General features: G+C 49.4%; 4 protein-coding genes across 8 annotated transcripts; 1 reads left to right on the top strand and 3 right to left on the bottom strand.

Annotated features, from left to right (window-relative positions):
* Positions 1 to 292: 292 nt before the first annotated feature.
* On the bottom strand, positions 293 to 1783 carry MDP1 (magnesium dependent phosphatase 1). Of its 2 annotated transcripts, none has more exons than XM_028114817.2 (6): positions 1638 to 1783; positions 1464 to 1524; positions 1279 to 1389; positions 844 to 951; positions 657 to 752; positions 293 to 494 (listed from the first exon to the last, which is right to left on the bottom strand). In XM_028114817.2, the coding sequence occupies exons 1-6, from the start codon at positions 1672 to 1674 to the stop codon at positions 443 to 445; spliced, it is 465 nt and encodes a 154-aa protein (XP_027970618.1). In that variant the 5' UTR covers positions 1675 to 1783; the 3' UTR covers positions 293 to 442. The 2 variants fall into 2 exon arrangements, with proteins under 2 accessions (XP_027970618.1, XP_027970617.1); XM_028114816.2 differs by having other exon boundaries at positions 667 to 752.
* Positions 1784 to 2500: 717 nt separating this feature from the next.
* Positions 2501 to 5326, bottom strand: NEDD8 (NEDD8 ubiquitin like modifier). 2 transcript variants are annotated; one of them, XM_088024665.1, is made up of 4 exons: positions 5210 to 5326; positions 3661 to 3708; positions 3413 to 3495; positions 2501 to 2864 (listed from the first exon to the last, which is right to left on the bottom strand). In XM_088024665.1, exons 1-4 carry the CDS (start codon positions 5219 to 5221, stop codon positions 2768 to 2770), a joined length of 240 nt encoding a protein of 79 aa, XP_087880791.1. In that variant the 5' UTR covers positions 5222 to 5326; the 3' UTR covers positions 2501 to 2767. The 2 variants fall into 2 exon arrangements, with proteins under 2 accessions (XP_087880791.1, XP_027970619.1); XM_028114818.2 differs by having other exon boundaries at positions 5204 to 5321.
* A 331-nt stretch (positions 5327 to 5657) lies between these two features.
* GMPR2 (guanosine monophosphate reductase 2) lies at positions 5658 to 12496 on the top strand. Its single transcript, XM_028114814.2, has 10 exons — positions 5658 to 5808; positions 6200 to 6320; positions 6459 to 6578; positions 9271 to 9354; positions 9505 to 9678; positions 10406 to 10487; positions 10577 to 10683; positions 10870 to 10912; positions 11499 to 11661; positions 11868 to 12496. Exons 2-10 carry the CDS (start codon positions 6234 to 6236, stop codon positions 12055 to 12057), a joined length of 1050 nt encoding a protein of 349 aa, XP_027970615.1. The 5' UTR covers positions 5658 to 5808; positions 6200 to 6233; the 3' UTR covers positions 12058 to 12496.
* TINF2 (TERF1 interacting nuclear factor 2) lies at positions 9949 to 15550 on the bottom strand. 3 transcript variants are annotated; one of them, XM_088024664.1, is made up of 9 exons: positions 15108 to 15400; positions 14865 to 14969; positions 14642 to 14743; positions 14452 to 14559; positions 14270 to 14366; positions 13647 to 14109; positions 13491 to 13558; positions 13295 to 13386; positions 9949 to 10945 (listed from the first exon to the last, which is right to left on the bottom strand). In XM_088024664.1, the coding sequence occupies exons 1-9, from the start codon at positions 15297 to 15299 to the stop codon at positions 10859 to 10861; spliced, it is 1314 nt and encodes a 437-aa protein (XP_087880790.1). In that variant the 5' UTR covers positions 15300 to 15400; the 3' UTR covers positions 9949 to 10858. The 3 variants fall into 3 exon arrangements, with proteins under 3 accessions (XP_087880790.1, XP_027970613.2, XP_087880789.1); XM_028114812.2 differs by lacking the exon at positions 9949 to 10945 and adding an exon at positions 11463 to 13164 and having other exon boundaries at positions 15108 to 15550; XM_088024663.1 differs by lacking the exon at positions 9949 to 10945 and having other exon boundaries at positions 13171 to 13386.
* Between the last annotated feature and the right edge of the window lie 7497 nt (positions 15551 to 23047).

Below are 23047 nucleotides of genomic sequence, written 5' to 3'. Positions count from 1 at the left end.
CGCCGCACGCCCTCCCCCCCAAAACACAGTATTTGTTTTCCTGGAAGGGAGTGTGCAGGGTCGCGCGTCCCACTGCTTGGGGCCAGTGGAAGAGTTCTTCGGGCCCTTGGCAGAGCTCAGGAAACGGAGTGCGGATGGGGCGAGCACAAGGGGGGGGGTCACAGTCAGGTGTGCCACAAGTTTCTATGGCCCAACCTAATGAAGACTAATGCCGCGCGCTCTGCTCTTGGCACCTCCAGTTAGCCGAGGCCGGCTACAACGCTAGACAAATAGAAACATGCAGGAGGACCTCTTCTGTCACACACACACATGCTTTAATAATTTACAAATACACCTGAGAATGCCTTCCTGATTTCCTTTCAGTTTTATGCCTCCGATGAGGCTCATCCACAAGCCTGGACCTCAGGGCCCAGCTTGGGCCTTTGCAAATGTCTCTAGTCCGTCATTTAGGGTTTGAAGACTCATTCCATTCTGGACATGAATGCAGGTAACGCCTAGAAGGGAAAAAAAAAAGCCACATTTCATCAGGCCTGTTGTTCCTCTCACCTTTTTTGGGTGTCACCCAAATATTGTCATGCAAATCATCCATCCCGTACATACCTACCTAACCCCTCATCCGAACCCTTTCTCCTCATTCCCCAAAGGGCTAATCTTACCACTCAGTACCCAGTTTGCTGACGTCTACGATATTCCGCTTCTCATCATCAAAGAAGATCATCTGGGAGAAAACAACTCCAGTCTTCATCTGCAACCTGTGCAAGGAGGGGCAGGGAGTGGCCCCGCTAGCTTCTTAGCTCCTTCAGCCTCTATGGTCTCCCTGCTTCTACCCTTATCTCCACCTACCTCTCAAAGTGGGTGACCTTGCTGCCTGGATAGATTTCCCGATGAGCAAAGTATCTGTCAAGGTCAAAGAGCTCCAGAAGCTGGTTGGCCCCTTCGATCTCCCCTGTCCTGCAAGAAGGTGTCAGAGCTGGGATCCGGAGGGCCAGAGCTGCAAGCCAAGTTATATTTAACCAGGGGGGAAATCAACTTGCTATTTTTCCAGGATAGGTAGGCATCCTCGGTCCTCATTCAACTCCCTATGCTTCCCGTCTGACACAGGCGGCGGCTGAGCCAATGTTTAATAAATTAAAGGCACAGGAGAGGGCCCAATGACGATATGCAAATACATGCAAATCTGCCCCGCCGAAGTTTTTGTAGCCCCGGGGTTACGCGAGACGTCTCCTGCCTGCGTCTCTCAGCTTGAGACCCGGCAGCGTTTTCAGTCGCTTTCCTCACCGTGAAGCGGCCGCCACGGGCACATCAAGGTCCCGCAACCGCTGCAGGACGTCGGGCACCTCTGGGTACAGTCGGACGGCCTGGCCCCGCCGGTCCCGGACCGCCCCATCGCTGCGGGGAGAGAGTGCGCTCAGCTGCAGCCCGCCCCACCCCGCCCGACGCCGGCCTCCCCAGCGCCCCCTCACCTGCTCCTGTGGAACGGGGGGTCTACGTGCGTGTCCACCCAGAACGGCCAGAGCGTGTAATCTGCGGGAGGACGGAGGGAAGGCTCAGGCTCGGAGCGCGCAGGTCTCGGGAGCTGCCGCTGCGGTTTGGAAAAGGAGAGCGCCCTGCGAAGCTCCCCAGGCCCGTCTCCTCACCCAGATCGAAGACCGCCAGCTTCGGGAGCCGCGCCATGGCGGGCGAGCGAGGCTTTCTTCGCGGCTGCCAGCCGCCCCGCCTGCCTTAGAGAAACGGCGACTAGAGCGTCGCCGCGCGGTCCTGCGGCCGTCTGCTTGGAGACCGCGCAAGAGCGCCTTCTGATGGTGGAGCGAGGGAAGGATTGCAGTAAAGTGCCACCGCCACCGCCCGGGGGGAACCACAGTGCTCCAGCTTCTCCAAGACACCTTCTTCCCCTACTCCTCCACTCCACCCAGCCCGGCCGGAGTCGGCTAAACTAGAGAAGCCAGGGAAGGGAGCCCTTTCGCCTGGCACCGCTCTCATTTTCTCTTACCAGTTGAGACCTAAGTGATCCATAGCTTGTGACTCCTCAACCCATCTTCAAATCGGCCTGTCTTCTGTTAAGTATAGAACCCAGAGCCCCGAGCAGCATTTTAGCCACAATGTAGTGTCCGTAAACCCCTGAGGCCTTTCTTGAACCAGGCCCAATGTTCAGGAGGGCTAAAATGGGAGAGAATTCACTGTCCTGGTTTCTACCACCCCCATCAGTAGTATACTGGTAAATGTGTAACAACCAGTTTGGGGAGAGGGACTGATTTGCCACTTGAGGCCAATTTCAAGCTACCAGCATGAAATCACTTACGGGGTTGGAAAGAGATGCCAATAATTAGATCTCCTGAGCTGGTAAGAACTGGCTGCACACCACCTTGGGTAGACTTTCCTAGAGTCTGATAATCCCCCGCCCCAAGGGCACATTCCCTCCCATTGCCCTTCTTCAGAGGTGTAAATGAGTGTGTACTGGGTCCATTTCAACTTCGTTCACATTTGTGCAATACAACAAAGATTTCAGGAGGTCAGGAAATATTTTATTGACAACTAGGGACGTGGCCATAAGAGAGGGAAGCACACAGGACTGCAAACTAAAACCCAACAGCCAGCAAGGGCCCTTTGGGCCAGGAACACTGCATCCTGGGGTCCTCACAATCTCCCACCAAACAAGACTGGGCATCCAGGAGAAGGGGCAGTGGCTCTGGTGTCCCACAGAGTGAGAGGATATATGACGCCTCATTACGAGCGACAGGGTAAGGAGGTAAAATGCAGGGAGGGTCCATCACTGCCTAAGACCACCTCCTCCTCTCAGAGCCAATACGAGGTGGAGGACTGAACCACCTAGGATCTTGTAATCAGCTGCTGTCTTCTCATCATTCCTGCAGGAAAAGAAGGCAAAAAAAAAAAAAGGCTTTAGAAATACGATGTAGAACAGGATTCTAACACTGGGTTTCTTGAGTCTTTTTCCTGGTCTATGAACTCAGATGAAAAAAAAAATTACATCTTTATTTTTACTGACCCTTAACTGAAATATTTCTTTTAATTTTGAAAACAAGCAATAAACCCACAGTGGTATTAGCAACATGGGTAACCTGTTAACAGAAATTGGCTATTTTCATATCATATTACAACTGTTCGCGAGTATTCTGAAAATATGTCAAAATTATGGTAAATTAAACCCACCATTAGATCTTAACGTATTAATAAACCATATATATTATCACAAATTTGTTTTTAGTATTTTGAGAACTAAATCTCAATATAGTTGCTCTTGTTAATCTATGTATTTTATGTCTGCAAAAATCTTATTCTGAGAAGGAATTCACAGGCTTCACCAAATCACCAAAGGATCTGAGGCTCCTCCTCCAGTATTTGCTCCCTCAATGTCACGTAAGATTGCCACACCTCATATCCATGTCAAACTCACATCTGTTTTCCACTGTAGATGAGCCGCTGCTGCTGTGGGGGGATGCCCTCTTTCTCCTCCACACGCTCCTTGATTCGCTCCACCTTTAAGGGTACAAGTAGTCAGGGACTGCAAAGGGGTAAAACCACGGAAGTGGAAAGAACAAGAGCTATGCAGACAGCATGAGAGCGAAAAGGACTAAGTCCATCAGCATTTCCAAGTGAATGTGCATGTAGGGAGACAGGCATGAAGTACCGGCCATACATTACCTTGTCTGTGGGTTCAATGTCAATCTCAATCTCCTTTCCGGTCAGGGTCTGAAACAGGCAAGGGTTTCATGAGTCCTGCAGCCTAATATACAATTTGTCTTCTAGGTAAAACACCCTGTCCTGGTCTCTGGGGATCTACAACTTCCAAGAGAAGCTCATTCTCAGCAAAGCTGCTTTGAAGAATCAGAAGGCTTTGACCCAAACCTGTATTTATCAAACACTTTTAGGCTGTAGAAAGCTCTGATAGGGCAAGATGCTATGAACCATTTGGCCCTCTTAATCCTCCTACAGGTCATTTTACACCCCCCCCCATCTTCCTACCCCCACACCATCAGAATCCATGAGAATACTGGCATTCCTTTGGATAAGACAGCAATAAGAGATGTCCTAAGGAAAGCATGCCTTTGAATCAGGATGCCCTTGTTTCCTGTATCAAAGCTAGAAACTGACATTCATATAATTCAAAGAATTCTCAAGGACACCAGAGACCACAAAAATTTCGTGAAACAATACCCCGATACTTATATTTTCTTTCTTTTAACGTTGCTTGCGACCCATTCAATTGATTTTACAATTAGTGACTCTTTTAGTCACTACTCACAGTTTGAAAAACCATGATTTTTAACATGCTCTTTGGCCTCAATCCTCAGCTAGGAAGTGGTCTGCAAAGACTGAAGAGGTTAAGAACGGCTGTTAAGCACGGTAACCACACTAAAGAGCTGATGAAATAACAACAGACTTACTCTGCAGCAAAAAGGCCAAACTAGTGTTGCACTGCGTCAATTTTTAGTTTCTGTCTCTCTGTCGGAAGGTACGAAAGAAGCAATAGCAGATAGGACTAATGAGGGTTGGGAATCGGTGAGGAACCATGGGAGACTTGGAGATGAAGGAAACGCTGCTAGTACCAAGAACCAGGGCACGGATAACTAACCTGCCTCAGCCAAGGAAGTGAGGCTGGTCCAGGAGGCCTGGCTCAGAAAGGCAGGTGCTGACTGAACACACTCCCAGCTCTGGTTCCTGAAGGCTGGCTGAGATACCGCACACTGGCGACAACCAGCAAAGGCTTACAGCCTAGCTCCTGAGAGGCCCCCGGTTCCCCAGGCTAATGTTTTTGTGTTGTGCTTGGAAGCAGCTGCATTAGGGGCTGGGAGAAGCAGGTAAGGAGGGCAATGCAGAATGGAGATTACAGCTTATTCCAAGATTCCGAGAAAGAGAGCCAAACTGCTGCTTGGCCTTCTCTATGACTGCGGGGGTTCGAGTACAGCGAGGCCCCGGACAAAGGCGGCCTCCTTCTGGGTCATAGCACAGTCCTGGCGAGAAAGCAGGACCCGCAGAGGCCCCGGGGTCGTCTGCCGGGGCCAGTCCCCAGCCCTCAAAGCCTTCTTGGGCCCCCCTATTTCCCATCACCCCTCGCGCGGAGCCCTGAGGCTGTCAGCACCCTCCAGGCTCGGGAAAGGCGTGGTTTTCCTTCCCCGCTTCTCCCGCAAGGCACAGCGGCCAGCCCAGTACCACAGCGTCTTGGCAAGGCTGGAGGTGCTCCCACCTTTACTTTAATTAGCATCTTCTTCCCAGTTTGGAGCTGCACGCAGATAATTTGCTGCTTCCACCGCTGTGGTCGCCGCTGCCGCTCCCCAGCAATCCGCTTGTGGGAGTCACTTCTGCTTCCGGGTCACTTCCTGGCTCCACCCCCTCCTCCCCCCCCATCTTCTTTCCACCGGGTTCCCGAAAGGCTCAGGAATGCTCCCGCGTTTCGTTTTGGTGGCGTCACGAATAAAAAGAAAGCGGCGGTTTAGTTACAGCAGAGGTAACGCCTCCGCGATTCTTAGAGTCCCTAGTGAGCCGGGGCTTGGAAAGCAGGGTCGGAACGAACTACTTCTCCCATCATGCCAGGGGACAGCTCCGCGCGTTCCACCCTGGGAGTCGTAGTCTTCCGCCCCTCGGATCCAAGGGCAACCTCGGTGTGTGAACTCTGTTACCCAGAAGGCCTCGCACGGCCGCTGCCGAAACTGGGATTTCCCGTTTATCCTTTGCGCCCGCAATTGGCGGAACCTGTTGGTGTGGCCCACAAGGCTCGGCGGAGCTGCACGAGGCTAGTTGCTAAGCAAGGGTGACTGTGGACAACTGCCACCTGGGCCACGGCGACAGGAAGTGAGTACCCCTATTCCGGAAACTAGTTGTGGGAATCTCCCACATTCCTCCTCACCCCCAAATCAGCCTTACTTACCCCAAATTGCTCTTTGCAAGGGTGGGAGAAGGAAGAGTAGTGAGGGTTAAGGAATGCACATTTTGGGGGTCATTCACGACTCCATTCCAGTTCTTCTCCCCATCAGATAGTACCTGGGATGGAGATACCACGGGTAATTCCAACCATGGGACGGATCGGAGGTGACAGTCTTCAGAGACCATGGCTCAGCCAATGCCCGACCTTCCATAATTAAAGCAAGGCGAGAGATGAGCCATGCCTTTAGCTGTAACAGGGCATTAAGGCCTACGGGGAGATTGGTTCAGATCCCGCCACCTGACTTTTTCTACCTTCCAGTTCTCGGATTTGTCGCTACCCCAAGGTCCCCGCCATGCCCCACATCGACAGTGACATCAAACTGGACTTCAAGGATGTCTTGTTGAGGCCCAAACGCAGTACCCTTAAATCTCGAAGTGAGGTGAGCCTACTTTCCTAGTTCTACTTTCTTGACCCCAAGCTCCTGGTGGGGCAGGACTGAGAGGGATTTCTGGTTCTTGTCCTCGTTCAATACTCATTTATTTGATGAATGAAATGCTGTTTCCTGTTCATATCTCAGGTGGATCTCACAAGATCCTTTTCATTTCGGAACTCAAAGCAGATGTACACTGGGATCCCCATCATTGCTGCCAATATGGATACTGTGGGCACCTTTGAGATGGCCAAGGTTATCTGTAAGGTAGGATTTCCCTTATGCAGGTTCCTCACTGGTGACCAGTTATGTGGGCTGACTGCAGAGGTAATTTGCATCACCACCCCAACCCCAGGTCAGCTGCCTGGCAAGTTAACAGTCAGGATGTTCCAATTTACTATTTTATCCATTTTCTCCAATACTAATGCCCTTTATCTGGTAAGTTCAAAGGCACATCTGAATTAGTAAAATTCAAAACTAAGTTTTACCCCATTTTTCTGATACATAAACATAACTTTCCTTTTTCTCCTGTCCAGCAGTTTACATACCCTGCCAACTTTTCCCACCTCCCAGGTCATGTCTTCCAAATCACATTCATCCCTCCAGTTACACCATTGTTCAGGACACTAAATATTCCACTGTTTCAGTCTAGAAACTAAATATAGTTTGAGCATTCAAAAATTCCTAGCTAGGAAGAGAAGCAGCTTATTAATTTTCTTTCATGTCTGCTACCCTTTTACTTTTATTTTTTTGACCTTCCTCTTCTTTAAGTCCTAGGTTTCTGGGAGTTTCTGGGACGTGCCCAAAATGGAATGTGTTTTTCTTATGCACAGGTTATTGTTCACTTTGAAAATAGAACATGCTGCTCCTGTCAGTAATATTACCTGCCTCTATACTTGTAGCTGAGAAGGTAGATAGTTACTCTGGGCACTCAAAGAACACATGCATTCTCCTGGTTAATCGATGTAGCCCTGGTTGATGGATTCTGCTGCTGCTTGTGGCTCTGTTAGCCTCAAGGACTTCATCTCCCTTTCTCTTTTTTCGATCGCTGTAAGTCTTTGTGGAATGTCTGTTGTTAACTTCTCTAAGGTTGATAGTTAAACAGTTTTAGTACTTTATTGCTGTTGCCGTTCACTAACTGCTTAGGAATCTTGTTGCCCACTGTCCACCTGCTCTGCCCAGTAGACTTGAGGAATAGTGAATCTGACTTTAGCATTAACAAATGTGCTAGAATACGTGGCCCTTTTGGGGACTTTTTTTTTTTTTAAGATTTTATTTATTTATTTGTCAGAGAGAGAGAGAAAATGGAGAGCACAAGCAGGGAGAGCAGCAGGCAGAGGGAGAAGCAGGCTCCCCGCTGAGCAAGGAGCCCGACGCAGGACTCGATCCCAGGACCCTGAGATCATGACCTGAGCTGAAGGCAGATGCTTAACCGGCTGAGCCACCCAGGAGTCCCTTGTGGGGACTATCTTTTTTTTTTTTTTAAAGATTTTATTTATTTATTTGAGAGAGAATGAGAGATAGAGAGCACGAGAGGGAAGAGGGTCAGAGGGAGAAGCAGACTCCCTGCTGAGCAGGGAGCCCGATGCAGGACTCGATCCCGGGACTCCAGGATCATGACCTGAGCCGAAGGCAGTCGCTTAACCAACTGAGCCACCCAGGCGCCCCCTTGTGGGGACTATCTTAATGCTTTATGTTGAGACTGGCTTTTCAGTACTGCTGATGAGTGCTAAAGAGATCAGATTTTAGAGATAGAGCCAGGTTTCACAGTAATAATAAGGTTGGATACAAGCATCTTTTTCTAGGTCTCTAGCTTGGTATGTAATCGCGAGGTGCTCATCATATCACACTATACCAGTATATCTCCAAGGTCTACTGACCTCATGGAATGATTTTTGTGTATCAGCACATTGGTGGCAAAGTGTTGCTGAGGAAGTAGAACTCAATACCAGCTTCAGCTGGGTGGTGTTGATGAGTGAGCATAGCATTAGCACTTCCTTACTGCTGGCTGACACGTGACTTCTTTGGATTTCTTGTCACTTGCAAGATTTGGGCTGTCTCTGTCAACTGCTCTCGTCTATTTGCATGTCTGCACTTTTAAAGCACCAGCAGTGTGGCACCTGGCTGGCTCAGTCAGTGGAACGCGGGACTCTTGATCTCGGGGTTGTGAGTTCAAGCCCCACGTTGGGTGTAGAGATTACTTAAAGTCTTTTAAAAAAATAAATAAAATAAAAATAAGGCACAAGCACCAGCATTCACACTGGCCTCCGAGTGCCTTTCTCAAAGTCTTGGGATATTGTTTTGCAATTTGTTGACCTATGGAATACAAGTCTGATGAGTTCACTGTATCCTTGAATTTGTCAACCGTTGACTGAAACAGATGGAAGGAAATGGACTTTTTAGGTTGGTCCGTGTCTCCAAAAAATTTGTCCTTTACTCCAGTGGAGATGGAGAAAGAATGGGGTAGCACCTTATTGGCTCCATTAAGACCTTGCCTTTTGTAAGCATTGAGACTCACTGAATTATTGCTGGTAAATGGACCAAAAGATACCCAAAAATAGGTTAGTTCAGTACTAGGCTACCATAGGGGGAGGGGCTGAGTCAGTGCAGGCAGATATTGCCTCTCTCCAGATATTGCCTCTTTCTTGTCTGTTGCTTGTCCCACTGCACCAGCAGCTTGTCTTTGTCACCTGTAGGTGCTGATTGGTGAAATCCAATCCAGATGACTTTGTACTTTGGGTGGAGTGTTGGACAAGCACTGGCTTATGGGAAAAAGCCCTACTGGTATTTGTAGGGAGAATAATGGTTAAGCTAAAATCCCAGCTCAACCAGTGGTTTCTTCAAGTTGCTTTCCAAAGTTCAGTCCTTTTCTCCCTCGGATAGAATACTATAAATGTCTGTTTCTAGAAAAAGAGACGCTTGTAAAGTTTTCTTTTTGATGGCTTTTTCTTCTCCCCAGTTCTCTCTCTTCACAGCTGTTCATAAACACTACAGCCTCCAGCAGTGGAAAGAGTTTGCTAACCAGAATCCTGAGTGTCTTGAGGTAATGCTGGTCCTCCCCGATCCCTTCCTTATCCCAGTTTTCCAGGTATCTCTTTTTGGCTTCCTGAGAACCAACCCTCACCTTCCCAACACCACTGGCTGCTCACTGGGTCATTTGTGACATGCCAGTGGCCCTCTCTCTCTCTCACAGCATGTGGCTGCCAGCTCAGGCACAGGCTCTTCAGACTTTAAACAGCTGGAGCAGATCCTGGAAGCTATTCCCCAGGTGAAATACATATGCCTGGATGTGGCAAATGGCTATTCAGAACACTTTGTTGAGTTTGTAAAGGATGTGCGGAAGCGCTTCCCCAAGCACACCATTATGGTATGTTTCCAGTACCCTGTAGTTGGTATGTTCCTCTTCCTTCCACTCTTTCCAGACGCTTCATTTTGTGACGTCAGTTCATTTCTCCTATGCTGATTTTCCTAGTCCACTGAATCTTGTCACTAGGTGATAATCCATGGTTCCATGCTTAAAATGTTCAGATTGGTTAGTGCAGTTATCTCTGTCCCTTGATACATGCCTTGTACATACCTACTGTATATATTCATCTGCCCACTGAAGTGGACATGCACTAGAATCATATTAGAGGAATCGCGTGAAAGAGTTTTATTTATTATTTTTTACAAGCTTAGGGGAGTGATGGCAAGGCCTCATTTTCTCTACAGCATCAAGGGGTCTCTCTGTACTGTCCATCAGAAGTAAAGACAGATGGATATTTAGCTTACATGACCACATCTCCCCCTTTCCCTGAAGCCAGAGATTTTATGACGTAACAGCTTAATGACAGGATGTTTGGATCTCTTGGCAAGGACGGGAAGATAAATCTGTAAATCAGCTCTGGCCTTGGTCCAACTGGACCCCAGCTTTACCCTAGTGCAACAGTGATGCTGGCCACTAACCCCCTTACCTCAGCTTGGGAAGTAGAGTCCTTGCCCAGTAGAGGAAACTTAGGTAATAATGCTGGAAGGTCACGGTCCAGGCATGCTGTGTATGAGAGCATTCAACCTCCTCTCGTTTCCGACCCTAAGACTGCCGTTTTGTGCCTCAGGCAGGGAATGTGGTAACAGGAGAGATGGTGGAAGAGCTGATTCTCTCTGGGGCTGACATCATCAAAGTGGGAATTGGACCAGGTAAGCTGCTTCACTGGGGGCCATGGGCTACCTCCCCAGTTGGCAAATGCCTGTGGAGCACTTCACTGTTCTCATTACATTTTTCTCAGGCTCCGTGTGCACCACCCGGAAGAAAACTGGAGTGGGGTATCCACAGCTCAGTGCAGTGATGGAGTGTGCAGATGCTGCTCATGGCCTCAAAGGCCACATCATCTCAGTAAGGCCCAAGGGCATGGTAGGGTATGAGGCTGCCAAACATCTGTGTTTTCTGCTGGCTGTGGAGACTGGTAGCAGTGGATCAGGACTTCTGGGTTCCTGTCAGCTTTGAAGTGGGCCGTGGGAACATCGCTCAGAGTGCTTGGGCAATCCATGTTCTTTCTTCATAGTGCTCCTTACTTTGCAGGACGGAGGCTGCAGCTGTCCTGGGGATGTGGCCAAGGCTTTCGGTAAGGATGTTGGGAGAGCATGGAGAGAGGGTCCTGTAGAAGAGGATAAGTCACCTCTGAGGGTCAAGGATCAGGCTTGGAAAGGCTGAGAAAGCCATTCAAATTCTTTCACAATATGAACTAGTGACTCTGAAGCTGTGGTGTCACCTGGGGCAAGCCAGCAAGAGAAATCCTGAGACTCTGATATGGACTGCCCAAGTGCAGGCCACGGCACCTGTAGTATCCCCCGGACTGTGGGACTAAAGTTAGAGACTTTTGCCCTTGGGACACTTGAAGTGAGTCTTGTTTAGCTGCACAGAATGAAAAGAAATGACCAGAAGATGGCAAAAGCAGCAAAAAAACAAAAGAGAGAGCAGGCAGGGAATCTCCAGAGGCTCCTTTTAAATTCTTGGGGAAATCAAGCCCACTGAGTAGAGGCCAAAGCAGAGCAGGCCTGTGTGGGTTGTGGGTCAGCTAGGGGAACGAAACCAGGAAGATGTTAGACTCGTTGTCAGGACTGAGAATTTGGCGTGAGTTGCTTCTGAGGGTGGGTATGTGGGTACCTGGGCCAGATTCACTTCTTTCCCTCCTCTGTGGATGCTGGCAGGGGCAGGAGCTGACTTTGTGATGCTGGGTGGCATGCTGGCAGGGCACAGTGAGTCAGGTGGTGAGCTCATCGAGAGGGATGATGGCAGGAAGTACAAGCTCTTCTATGGGATGAGTTCTGAAATGGCCATGAAGAAGTATGCCGGGGGCGTGGCTGAGTACAGGTATGTGCAGAGGTCCAGGAGCCGAGGGTTCCTGGAAAGCGTGACTAAGTAGGGTGGTGGCAGAACTCCTGGCTGCTGGGAGGTGCATGGTACAGTTCTTGGAGGAACAGTGGTGAGCTCGGGCTCAATGCCAGAGAGCAGGGGCGAGCCATCACTGGGCTTAAGGAACCCAAAAGGAAAAGGTAAGAAAGTTTTTCTCCTCGAAGGGCCTCAGAGGGAAAGACGGTGGAGGTGCCCTTTAAAGGGGATGTGGAGCATACCATCCGAGACATCCTTGGAGGCATCCGCTCCACATGTACCTACGTGGGAGCAGCTAAACTGAAGGAATTGAGCCGGAGAACCACCTTCATCCGGGTCACCCAGCAGGTGAATCCAATCTTCAGTGATGACAGCTAGACCTGAGCAGCTATGCCTTCTCAAGGCTCTAGCACCCGAGCACAGGGCCCCTCAGGTGGGCTCCTCAGCCATCCCAGCTACTCTATTTCGTAGTCGTTTCCTGTTGCCTCACTCCTGAGGGCGCCTGCAGTAATTCTGTACTCTGTACACACAAAATGCCCACGGCACTCACTGGGGAGGAAGCAAAGGCAGGCAGGCTGAGAAAATGAAGTCAGACAGTCAAATGTGAATCTGGGGACCCAGCATCCTGAAGATTATTAAAAGGAAAAGATGCTGATTCCTATCTAAGTGTTGAATGACCTTGGTCTGGAAGAGTGAGGCTCCTGAAATCATGTTTTGTTAATGAGCTTCATTAAATAGGATCTTTGAATACCTAAAAAGCCCAAAAGTGCTGACATAATTTTAAATATCTCAATAAAGAGATCCCAAGGACTTTGAAGAGATTCTGGATCTTTCTGCACAAGGCTGGCACCTGGGTGCTGCTCCAGGGCAAGCGGCAGTAGAGTTGGCACTGACCCAGTAAAGCCAAGGACAGGGAATACTTTTTCCACGAAGTATCTCCATTCCAGTGCCACCACCCCCAGGCAACCCGACGGCAGGAGAGTTTACGAAGTACAGTCTGCTATCAGGACACACAGATATTTTTAACATAGTGAAGGGAAATTTCCCTTTGAGGCTATCAACCCTTCTTGGCACATGTGAACACCATTTTCCAGGGGAAGTAAAAAGGCAAAGGGATTCCTCCAGCCCTGGTGAAGCCAGTTCTAAGGAATGACCTACACTGACTCGATAGAAGCCTTAATTCCCCTTCCTCACACCAAGGCAGTGTTTTAACAAATCCAAATTTTAATTAAGGATTACAAGGTAATTTTAGCAAGGTAGTCAGGTCACCCAAGCCCGGGCTTCTGCTTTATTCCCACTAAACTGTGTGTAGATGAGGAAGGAGACAGGCAGAGTGCAGAGGGAATCCCAGTCCTAAGTGTCTAGACCTGTCTCTACAGTCATGGGAGGGACAGACATGGCACTGGGGCCAGAAGTGGGGAGGTATTCATAGAAGGTGGGGATCAAGGTGTCAAACTTTGTCTTCTGATAGTTTTCCAGAGACTCCTGCAGAGAAGGGAGCAGGGAGATGCTATCATCATCTCATTCCCTGAGCCCTCCATATTCTGGAGCATGTGGGTTTCTCTGTCTTGTTCGGCTCAGCCCCTTCCCCAGCCTTCTGTTCCTTCCTACTCACCCTTCCTTCCTTCTGGCCATTTTCTTCTTCATCAGAGTCCAAAACCAAGTCCCCTATGGTAATGACAGAGCTGCACAGAGATGGAGGACACACTGCAGGAAGGAAACCAGAATCAAAGTACCCTTCTAGGCAAACAGGCCCTCAAGAGTCCCCGCGAGAGGAGGCTGTCTGACCCAGTCTGACTCAGAATACTTACATGGCTTCCTGGCTCTAGGAGGGGATAATGACAGTCTCAGGGGGTCCATGGGGCAAACCAGGCAATTCCTGCATTGGGAGCAAGCAAAAAAATAAGGTGAGGGGAAAGCAGGCAAAGAATGTACTGCTAGTAGGGAGAAGCAACTGTTCCACTCACTCTTCTTGCTCTGAAGCAAACACCTCAACTGGGTTCTCCTTCAGAGCCCTTCCCCCCGGGGTCTGGGATGGACTCTTTGACTTTCCAGTGGAAGCTGCTCTCGTGCCCCCAGCACCTGCCGGATCTGCCATGTCTGTCCCATGTTCTTCCCTGTTCTCAGGCTCAGATAGGACTTGGGTTGGTGAACCCAGATTCCTAAAGGGGAACAGCATGACTGTGGGGCGCTCCTTATGGCCTCCCTTAGTGGATGCCCATCGGGACTGGATTCTTCGCCGGCCTAGAGGGGCCAGATTGAAGTGGTGGCCAGCCGTAGGTTCCTGGTGCTTCCTTGAGGCTGGTGCCTGAGGTAGGTGTGGGCCAGGCCTAGCATTTGGCAAAGGATCGTGAAGTGCTAGTTCTGGTCGCTGAGGAGGATTCTGCTCCGTGGGCTCTGTCATGCTCGCTGAATCGGGAACAGAGCACTCTGAAAAAGAAAATGAAGCTCCTCAGAACAGACAGAAACACAACTCAGTCTGGTTTCTTATGGCTCAGGTCCATGTAACCCTTCCAATAGCCCATCTCAAAAGGTCTCAGCCCAAACAATCCACCCCCAAGTTCCTTGTTCTCCCAGATGGTCCTTGTACCTGGAAGTGGCCACCCCATGTCCACACCATACTGGCTCAAGACAAAAGAAGAAGTGATAGAAACTCCAGGCTGCATCCAACTCAGCACATCCTGAAGCTGTGGGCAGAGGGAGAGAGGCATGAAGACCACAGTCCTTGATACAGCCATCCCCCACTCTGCCCTTATTTTGTCCCAACAAAACCTGCTGTGTCTGCAGTGCAGGCAGGGCTTTTTCTAGCTGACACAAGTATTCAAAAAACAGTTTTTCCATGGCAGCCAGAAAGGGTTCCCCATACTCTTGTTCAAGTTCCTGCAGGGAGGTAGAAAGGCAGGTCAGAAGAGGACTAGGGAAATGTTGGCCACATAATAGCTTCCAAGCCAGCCAGTCTCACCTGCAGCCTGGAAGCCAAGTCCACTGGGGCCTCTGCTAGTTGCTTCACCTGTTGGCAAAAGGTCTCCTGTGCCTCCGAGACCTTCCTCAGATCCTGCTTTGTCTGTTGAGAGTAGGAAAAGCAGACAATTTAGGGTCACCAGGACCCAGTGGCCGGAAGGAGAATCAACTTTGTGGCACCCAGTATTAACTGGGGTATAGGGCTTATTCCAGGGATTACTCACTGCTTTGGGGTCCCGCACTACAGGTCCAGACTCTGGGAAATGGTGATGCAGGGCGTTCAGAACCTGGGCCCACGGCCGGCCCTGCAGGATCAACTCCACCACTACCTGTGAAGGGTACTAAACTCGCAATCTCCACTTCGGGGCAAGCTGCCCTTTTCCAATGAGTCCCAACCCCAAGCAGTCGGCCCTCGGCCCTCGCATCCCTCCCCTTTCCCGTCTTCCAGCTCCTACGGGCTCCAATACCTTGGCCTTTAGGCCCATACACAGGCGTTCGTGGTGGCGGAAGCGAACTAAACCAGGGGCAGCAGCGCGCAATGATCGCAGAAACTCTAATACTCGCGGAAAATGCTCCACGCAGCGTCCCCGCACGACTTGCCAGCTGGCGGCGGCGGCGAAGCGCAGAGCCGCGGGACCGGCCCCCGGGGGCGTGGCCATGGCCGCGGGCTCCGCCCCGGGGGCAGGCCCTCTGGGTTCCTTCCTCCACGGCGAGGCTTCTCGACTCCTCCTAGGGGCGAAGCTTCCGGCGGCTCTCAGTGGCTGCGCTCTTTCGGTCTGCGCCGGATACTTCGCGATGCGATCCTTTCCATAGGCCACCGGAATCCTGGGGGTCTTCAACTCGGGCTGGAGGGAGCCTGAATGGAGAAGCTGGCCAGCTCCAATGGCACCAGGTTCTCTGTTTTCCACACCGCCGCCCCCTCAAGCCCGAGGGCTACCCCGCTTCCGGCTCTGCGGCCAGTTTCCCTGCCCCGGAAAAGGGCGGTAATGGAGAACCAATGGGCTACCGGGCAGGGAGACGTGACGTCGTGTCATAAGGCCACGCCCCAACAGATCCGGCGTCTCTCCCGCCCCCGCTCCCTCCGCCCAGTAGCCCAGGGGCGACGGGGACTGCCGAGTCGGGCTCTCGGGGGCCCCTCCCTTTCTTCGCGGGGCCTACAGTCACGTCCTTCTCCAAGGCTGGACTTACTTGTCTGGAAAGCGAGAATCATGCCCTTCCCTTCCCCCATCGTCTGCGCCACTGATGTACGATTCCTTAAATCCTAGCCTCGAAGCAGAGCCTGCAAAACCTTGCCCGGCGGCACGCCTGCTTCCAGTAAGAATTCAGCTGTCCCTTTTTAAAAACAGTAGAGGGCGCCCGCCTTTAAAAAATAAATACAAAGTTTGAAAAGCTACGTCAGGTGGTTAACTTGGTTTTCTCAGGATGATGAGACTGTAGGTAATTTTTTGTGTTTTTCGGTGTTCGATATCTTTTTTTTTTGTACCCGGTAGTTTTAAAATAGTTTCCCTTTTCGGATTTCTGTCGCGTGCTTACTCCAGCCAGCCCCCAGATGTGATTGACTGACTTGTCTCCTTGTCACCCTTCCTGGGGTCTCTTCTTATTTTCATCACCAAGTACAGAGCCTGGCATACTGTATATTCTTTAAATGTCGGTTGAATGAATTACCTTTCCTGACTACCTTACAGGGATGTAGTGGAACTACCCTTGTTTCGGACCATCTCCCTTCCTAGAGGTAGCGCCTCCAGGATCCCTCCTTGACTCACCCAAGATGAGTCTTCTCAGGTGATCCACAGGGACTGCTGGACTGAAAACTGGAAGTTATCTTCCCTTTTAAGTTCTGCTCTTTCTCCTGGGCTCTGTATTTCTGTGCAGAGTGCCTCTCCTCACCTGTGAGTGAGAAACCCAGACCACAGCCCTTAACTCAGTTCTCCCACCTCTCCACATCTAATTGTCACCAGGTCTAATCAGTTCTACTTCCTATGGAACCTTGTTCCAACCCACCCCATTTTCATTCTCACTGCCTCTATGCTATTTCAGGTGTTCCTGTCTCACCCTCCCCACCTCCAGCCCAACTCCTAATTTCTTTACCACATTGCTTTCACCATGAATCTTCTGAAATGCAAAATTGATCATGTCATTCCTAACTGAAAGCTCTCTCTTACTTTCAAAAGAAAGCCCAAACTCTGAAATAGGGCAAAAAGATTTTTAATCTGGTCAAGCTTTTCTTCATCCATATTCCTTGCCACTCGGCACGTATGCACCTAGATGCCAGACCTCAGCAAACGGGTTTCATTTTCCAAATATACTGTGTTGTCTTACATTTCTGTGCCTCGCACATACTAGATGATTCCTCTGTCCTCCTTGCCTCTTGGACTTGACTCTTTCTCATCTTTTGTGGTTCATCTGATAACCACCTCCATGAAGCCCATCAGAGTTCTCTTCTTGGGGTCCTCAGTACATTTTATCACCACCTCTGTCGCAGAACCTATCTTGTAAGGTGGTTGTAAGAATTAACTAAATTAGTAACTATAAAGCACTTGGAACAGTGCCTGGCTCATAGTAAGTACTACATATGTGTTGTATTTTCAATGTCTACGTGTCTGTCACCCCCACTGGGCACGAGCCTCTTGAGGGAAGAGCTGGTTCCTTTCTTGTATGTGCAGCACCTTGTTCATGTGTTTACAGCTAATACAACCAGCCCCCCTTTTAGTCTTCTTTTTACTGCCTTAGGAGCTCCTTGTTTTGCAAGCCTTCTTAAATTCAAAGGTTCAAGAAGACAAGTGATCAGAGCTCAGAACTTTGGTCATGTGGTATCATGGCCGCTGCTGGCACAAGAAGGGTGTTGGGAGGGAGAACATGGGAAAAATACAGCTGAGAAGAAGAATAGAAGGTGGTTGTCCTCAATCCTTACTGTGCATAGGAGTCCACCACTTAGTGAGCTTGTTAAAACACACCTTTTGGCCTCTGCTCCGGGGATTCCGGTTCGTGAGGTCTATGCTGGTGCCCAGAAATCTGTATTATTAACATCTCAGTTGATTCTAATGTAAGTGTCTAGAGACTATACTTGAAGAACCCGGGGTAAGGGAACAGTTTCAGTCAAACCAAAACCAAATCCTCCAAGTCACCCAAATGAAAATTTCCACATAGACAAGAACTATACAAAGGGTATTGATTCTGTGTCTCTGAGCATCACCTTCCCCTGCAGTTTCCTCTCTCTGGTAAGGGACCCCTGTCCCTGTGGATGGTACCCAATTGGTGTGGCTCCACAAACCTGAAACCTGGGGGTTCTCCTATTACTGCTCCTCTCCACCCAGCCACACCCATCCCTCCCCAAGTCCTGTGAACTTTATCTCCTAGATATTCCTCCAAGCTTTCCACTTCTGTCTCCACACCACCACTCTGGCCCAAACTACCATCTCCAGTGTAAATGACTACAACTGCCTTCCAATCTGTGTCTGCATCCACTCCAACCCTGCTCCAATCTAGTCTTGACACTACAGGTAGAGTAATCTGTTCAGAACACAGTCTGGTCACGTCATCTCCAATTCCTTAAAGCTTTCAAAGGCTTCCCACTGCCCTAGGGCAGACAAAAATCCTTAATCTGGCCTATGAGGCCCCACAGGCATGGGTGGCCCTGTGCCCCTCAACTCCACCTCCTCCACTCTGCCCTTTGCTCTCTCTGCCTTAGCCACATCTTTTGTCTTGTTTACTCTTCCAGACTCCCTTCCACCACAGGATCTTTGCACAGGCTATTCCTTTTGTCTGCAGTGATCTCCCTTCCCTCTCTGCCTAGATATCCTCCAGGGTCACCTATTTAAGGGAAAGTTCTCCTAACTACCACCACCGGGCCAGGTCAATGCCTTTACTGTAAACTTCAGAGCTATTTACTCTATTTTATTTCATGCAGTTATCTATTTCTCAGACTGCAAGCTCCATAGGGCAAGAACTAGGGTTGTCCTGTGCTCTGACACTTAATCCATTGCTTGGCACACATCATTGACTATTTGTTCAATGGGTGAAGGAATGTGTCCATTAGCCACCGCCATGTCTGGACCCTGCCAGTCAGAGTCTCCTGTAAAATTCTGGTTCACCTGTAGACAAAAATTCCTTTTCCAGAAAGAACCTTAGAATAGCTGAAGGTGGCCATTATTTTAAAAAATAACTTTATTTAAAATAAAGTACAACCGGGCGCCTGGGTGGTTCAGTTGGTTAGGCAACTGCCTTCGGCTCAGGTCATGATCCTGGAGTCCCGGGATCAAGTCCCGCATCGGGCTCCCTGCTCAGCAGGGAGTCTGCTTCTCCCTCTAACCCTCCCTCCTCTCATGCTCTCTCTCTCTCTCTCATTCTCTCTCTCAAACAAATAAATAAAATCTTTAAAAAAAAATAAAAAAAAATAAAGTACAACCACTGTAGTCTTATCCATAAATCTGGGAAACATAAGTCACATCTTATAAATTTTTTGTTTTTATATTTGTAATTGACTCCATCTGGCTTATTATCAGGAAAATAAAATCTTCCTTTTGATATTTTTACTTCTTCCAAAATTTTCCAAGCACTCCGTCCAAAAGGGCCAGCCTTCCAGCTTCCATGCTTATTTGGGGAGAGCTTTGCTCTCCACAGGGTCTGTCATACTTCTTCCACCCACTCAATGTCCTCTTAGAAAATCAGCCACAGAGGGATGCCTGGGTGGCTCAGTTGGTTAAGCCTCTGCCTTCGGCTCAGGTCAGGATCCTGTGGGCTCTCTGCTCAGTGGGGAGCCTGCTTCTCCCTCTGCCTGCTCTGCCTGCTGCTTCCCCTGCTTGTGCTCTCTCTCTCTCTCTCTCTCTCTCTCATAAATCAATAAATAAAGTCTTTAAAGAAAGAAAATCACCTACAGAGGTTGGTACCTGAGGTCTCAGGCTTCAACACCCAGGTCCAGACTTTGCTCCCTGGGCCAAGGGGCTGCAGGAGCTTCTAGCATTAGCCACAGGCTTTGCCAAATCAAACCCATTCAGCTGGGGTTCAGGGACTCTCAAGCCTAGAATGGTTCTCTGAGCCTAGGATGGTCCCCTTCCCTGCTGTTAAGCCTCATTTGAAGCTACCACAGTCCACACTAATGTTCCCAATTTTAAATCTTGGGGCAGAAGGAATTAAAGGGAATACTGGTTCTTTACACTCAGGAAACCCTGGGCTACTGATGCAAAGAGTCCACCTCCTCCCTAGTGTTCAACTTTGTATACCAGGTGTCCCAGGAGAAACAAAACAGGTCACCAAGACTCTCAGACAATGACTGCTTCATCAGTCCAGGGGCACCAACTAAGAGGGCAAGTCTAGTGGATTTCCTAAAACCGAGACTAAGAATACCTTCTTTTTACTAAAAAAAAGGGGGGGGCATTGCCTGGGTGGCTCAGTTGGTTGAGTGTTCAACTTTTTTTTTTTTTTAAGATTCTATTTATTTGAGAGAGAGAGAGAGAGAGAGAGAGAACGAGCGGGGGGAGGGACAGAGGCAGAGGGAGAAGCAGATTCCCTGCTGAGCAGAGGGCCCAACAGGGGGCTCCATCCCAGGAGCCCGGGATCATGACCTGAACCAAAGGCAGACGCTTAACAAACTGAGCCACCCAGGTGCCCCAAGTGTGTGTTTGACTCTTGATTTTGGCTCAGGTCATGATCTCAAGGTCGTGGGATGGAGCCCTGCATCAGGTTTCAGGCTCAGCATGGATTCTGCTTATCTCTCTTCCTCCCCCCCTGCCCCTCCCCTTGCAAGATTAATTAATTAAATCTGTTTTTAAAAACCACTCTGTAATATAAATGCTGATGTCAAGGAAATAACCATATACATCAATATAAACAGGCATAAAATTGGTTTCCCTGGTGTAGTTTTCTGAGGTACAGTCCCAGTAGGAGTCTGCACTGATAGTTACTAGCTCCCCAGGTGCCCATTTATCTATCTTTCCTAGAGCTGGTCTAGTCATCCATCATGCCTTCTTCCCACAAATGCTCCAAAACACAATCCTCCACTGCTCCCCCTGGCTCCCAGTCTCCCCATCACAATCCAATGTAGCTCATTGTCCATTCAACAGATACTTATGGAGCACCTGCTGCATGTCACCGACCGTGAATCAGCCCTAAGTAAGGCGGTGGGGGCGGTCTCTGTCCTCATGGGCTTACATTCTAGTAGAGGGGAACTAGAGGCCCGAGGCCAGAGCACAGTAGCCACGACACCAGGGATTCTAACGCTCATCTCCACAGAATTAAAGTAGATGCCCCTCTCGAGCCCCCAGCTGGAACTTAACCCATAGTGGGAGCTCCGTATATATTTGTTTCTTTCCCTCCAGCTGTTTGGAGAACAGCATTGCCTTCCTGTTCTTTGTGTTTCTGTTTTTCTTTTTGAGGATTTCAAGCATTTCCGAGCTCTAAGAAACACAGGGGACCAGGGTAAAATGAACAAATGTGAAGCAAGTTACAAAGTTGTTAGAAATCTTAAGCTCTCACATTTTCTCCCAGGTGTTCAATTAAAAAAAGATACTGTTGTGTTGCTGCTCCATCTTTCTGGAAACTAATGAACAAAATGTATCAACCACTTTAAATATGCTCAATCCCTTTTCCCCAATAATTCTCACTCTAGGGGGTTTTTCAGGGAAATAAAAAACAAGCACAAAGATATATGTGCTTGTATAAGGATATTTATGCATGTAATGGCAGAACATTGCAAAGACTTAAACTTCCAGGAAGAAGGGATTAATCAATTAAATCATGTCATTCTATGGGACCGAATTTGTTCATCTGTTACTAAAAATGGGAAAATTTTAAAAACAAAATAAATAAAAACATAGGGAAACCACTGGAGTTTGCTCCATAAATTCATGGAACAATTAAAAGTCACATCTTGCAAGCTGTTGCCTCTAAATTGTAAGGAGCAAACATCTCTTGCGCCACTTGGTGCTAGGCCCTGTTCTGGGTCCTGGGACCGGGTTGTGAACAAGACACAGAAGGTCTCAGTTCTTCCAGAACTCACATTTCAGAGAAAAGAGACAGAATTTAATAAGCAGAAAAACACCCCAATGTCAAACAATGAGTGCTAGGCAAGACATGAAATAAAATAGGATGATAGGCTAAAGAGACCAGGGGGCAGGAAAACAAATCAGATGGGGGGCCAGGGAAGAGTTCCCTAAGGAGGTGGCCTGTGAGCTGAGACTTAAATAACAGGGCGGGGCTGGCCTTGCAAGCTGGGGGCAGTACTCCTCCAGAAGGAAAAGCAGGGGCCGGGCCGTAGAAGGTTTTGAGCCGAGGGCTGACTGGATTAGATTTACCCGGCCATCCCGGCTGCTGTGTGCAGAACAGAGGACCAGAGGGCAAGAGCGGAAGTGGGGGAAATGATCAAGAGGCTGGGGAACAATCCAGATGAGAGCTGAAGGCAGCTCTGGAGCCTGGGAAAGGAAGAGGGGATGAGGAGCAGTCAGATGCTGGACAGCTCTGTATGGGAGACAGACCATCAAGATTCGCGGACAGACTGGATGTAGGACGTGAGAGAAGGAAAAAAGCCAAGAATGACTCCAAGATTTGGGGCCCATGAAACTTGGAAAGATGGAGTTGCCATTTGCTGATAGAGGGGAGGCCATGGGAGGATTGGCTACAGGAGGTCCGCAGTTCAAGCTTGGACACGTACCACGTGGGAAGTCTATGAGATATCCACTAGACGTGCTAAGAAAGCAGGAGATAAGCCAATTTGAAGTTCAAGGGGGCCCAGTAGTCCTTACAACCACGACACTGGCAGGGCTCACCGAGGCAGAGTGTAGCTGGCTGGAGGAGTGCCTGGGTGGGGGCCTGGGTCACTCCAACACCCCAAGGCTGAGCGGGGGCGGCAGGAGGACCAGGATGACGGCCTGGAAGCCAAGACTACTGTCCAGGGTAAACACGATGTTTGCGGAGAATATTTAATGCTGTGGGAAAATGCGCACCCCAGTTACATGGGTGGCGGGGGGAACAGCGTATGAAACACGACCTTAATAGCTATTTTCAGTACCTGGTTGTGGTTGAGGTTTCTCGGTTTTCTTCTTTACAATCTTCTGTATTCTCTCAGTTCTCCATGTTGAACATGTATTACTTTAGTAAAAATTCTTAGACGAGGACATTTGAAAATAAATACTGGAAAGTGGTTTTTGCCGCTCAGAGAGAACTCCAGCCTACTTCTACCTCAAACATGTGCCTACAAAAGGCAGTTTAGATGCTTCTCTCCCACTGTAGGTGCCAGGGAAGGGAGGCGGTCCAACCCCACTCCAGCGGGCTTCCGAAGGGTTTTGGTCAGTAGACGTACCCTGGGGTCGGGGGGAGACTGGTTCTATCTCAAGAGCTGCTGAGCTGGCCCCGCTGCTGACCCCAGCCAGCCCTCTCAGAACCGGGGGTGCCCGAAACGCCACATGCATCCCCG

This window comes from Eumetopias jubatus, unplaced genomic scaffold, assembly GCF_037043125.1.
Source record: "Eumetopias jubatus isolate StellerSeaLion01/CBP00866 unplaced genomic scaffold, mEumJub1_p1.0 scaffold_7, whole genome shotgun sequence".
In the NCBI taxonomy this organism is placed as follows: Eukaryota; Metazoa; Chordata; class Mammalia; order Carnivora; family Otariidae; genus Eumetopias; species Eumetopias jubatus.
Note: the sequence above shows the minus strand (reverse complement) of the source record. Positions and strands in the feature narration are given on the sequence as shown.

What these genes read in the sequence shown, in the direction of transcription:
- GMPR2 (XM_028114814.2), top strand. Translation starts at nt 6,234, where the DNA reads ATGCCCCACATCGACAGTGACATCAAACTGGACTTCAAGGATGTCTTG. An exon ending in TCCCCAAGCACACCATTATG is followed by an intron (nt 9,679 to 10,405) that starts GTATGTTTCCAG and finishes TTTGTGCCTCAG; the next exon opens with GCAGGGAATGTGGTAACAGG. An exon ending in GGGGGCGTGGCTGAGTACAG is followed by an intron (nt 11,662 to 11,867) that starts GTATGTGCAGAG and finishes TTCTCCTCGAAG; the next exon opens with GGCCTCAGAGGGAAAGACGG.
- NEDD8 (XM_028114818.2), bottom strand. An exon ending in ACATTGAACCCACAGACAAG is followed by an intron (nt 3,496 to 3,660) that starts GTAATGTATGGC and finishes GTACCCTTAAAG; the next exon opens with GTGGAGCGAATCAAGGAGCG. An exon ending in ATCTACAGTGGAAAACAGAT is followed by an intron (nt 2,865 to 3,412) that starts GTGAGTTTGACA and finishes CTTTTCCTGCAG; the next exon opens with GAATGATGAGAAGACAGCAG.
- MDP1 (XM_028114816.2), bottom strand. Translation starts at nt 1,674, where the DNA reads ATGGCGCGGCTCCCGAAGCTGGCGGTCTTCGATCTGG. An exon ending in CCCCCGTTCCACAGGAGCAG is followed by an intron (nt 1,390 to 1,463) that starts GTGAGGGGGCGC and finishes CTCTCCCCGCAG; the next exon opens with CGATGGGGCGGTCCGGGACC. An exon ending in CGTAGACGTCAGCAAACTGG is followed by an intron (nt 495 to 666) that starts GTACTGAGTGGT and finishes TTTCCCTTCTAG; the next exon opens with GCGTTACCTGCATTCATGTC.
- TINF2 (XM_028114812.2), bottom strand. Translation starts at nt 15,299, where the DNA reads ATGGCCACGCCCCCGGGGGCCGGTCCCGCGGCTCTGCGCTTCGCCGCC. An exon ending in CTGCACTGCAGACACAGCAG is followed by an intron (nt 14,367 to 14,451) that starts GTTTTGTTGGGA and finishes CTCTGCCCACAG; the next exon opens with CTTCAGGATGTGCTGAGTTG. An exon ending in ATGGCCAGAAGGAAGGAAGG is followed by an intron (nt 13,165 to 13,294) that starts GTGAGTAGGAAG and finishes CCTTCTCTGCAG; the next exon opens with GAGTCTCTGGAAAACTATCA.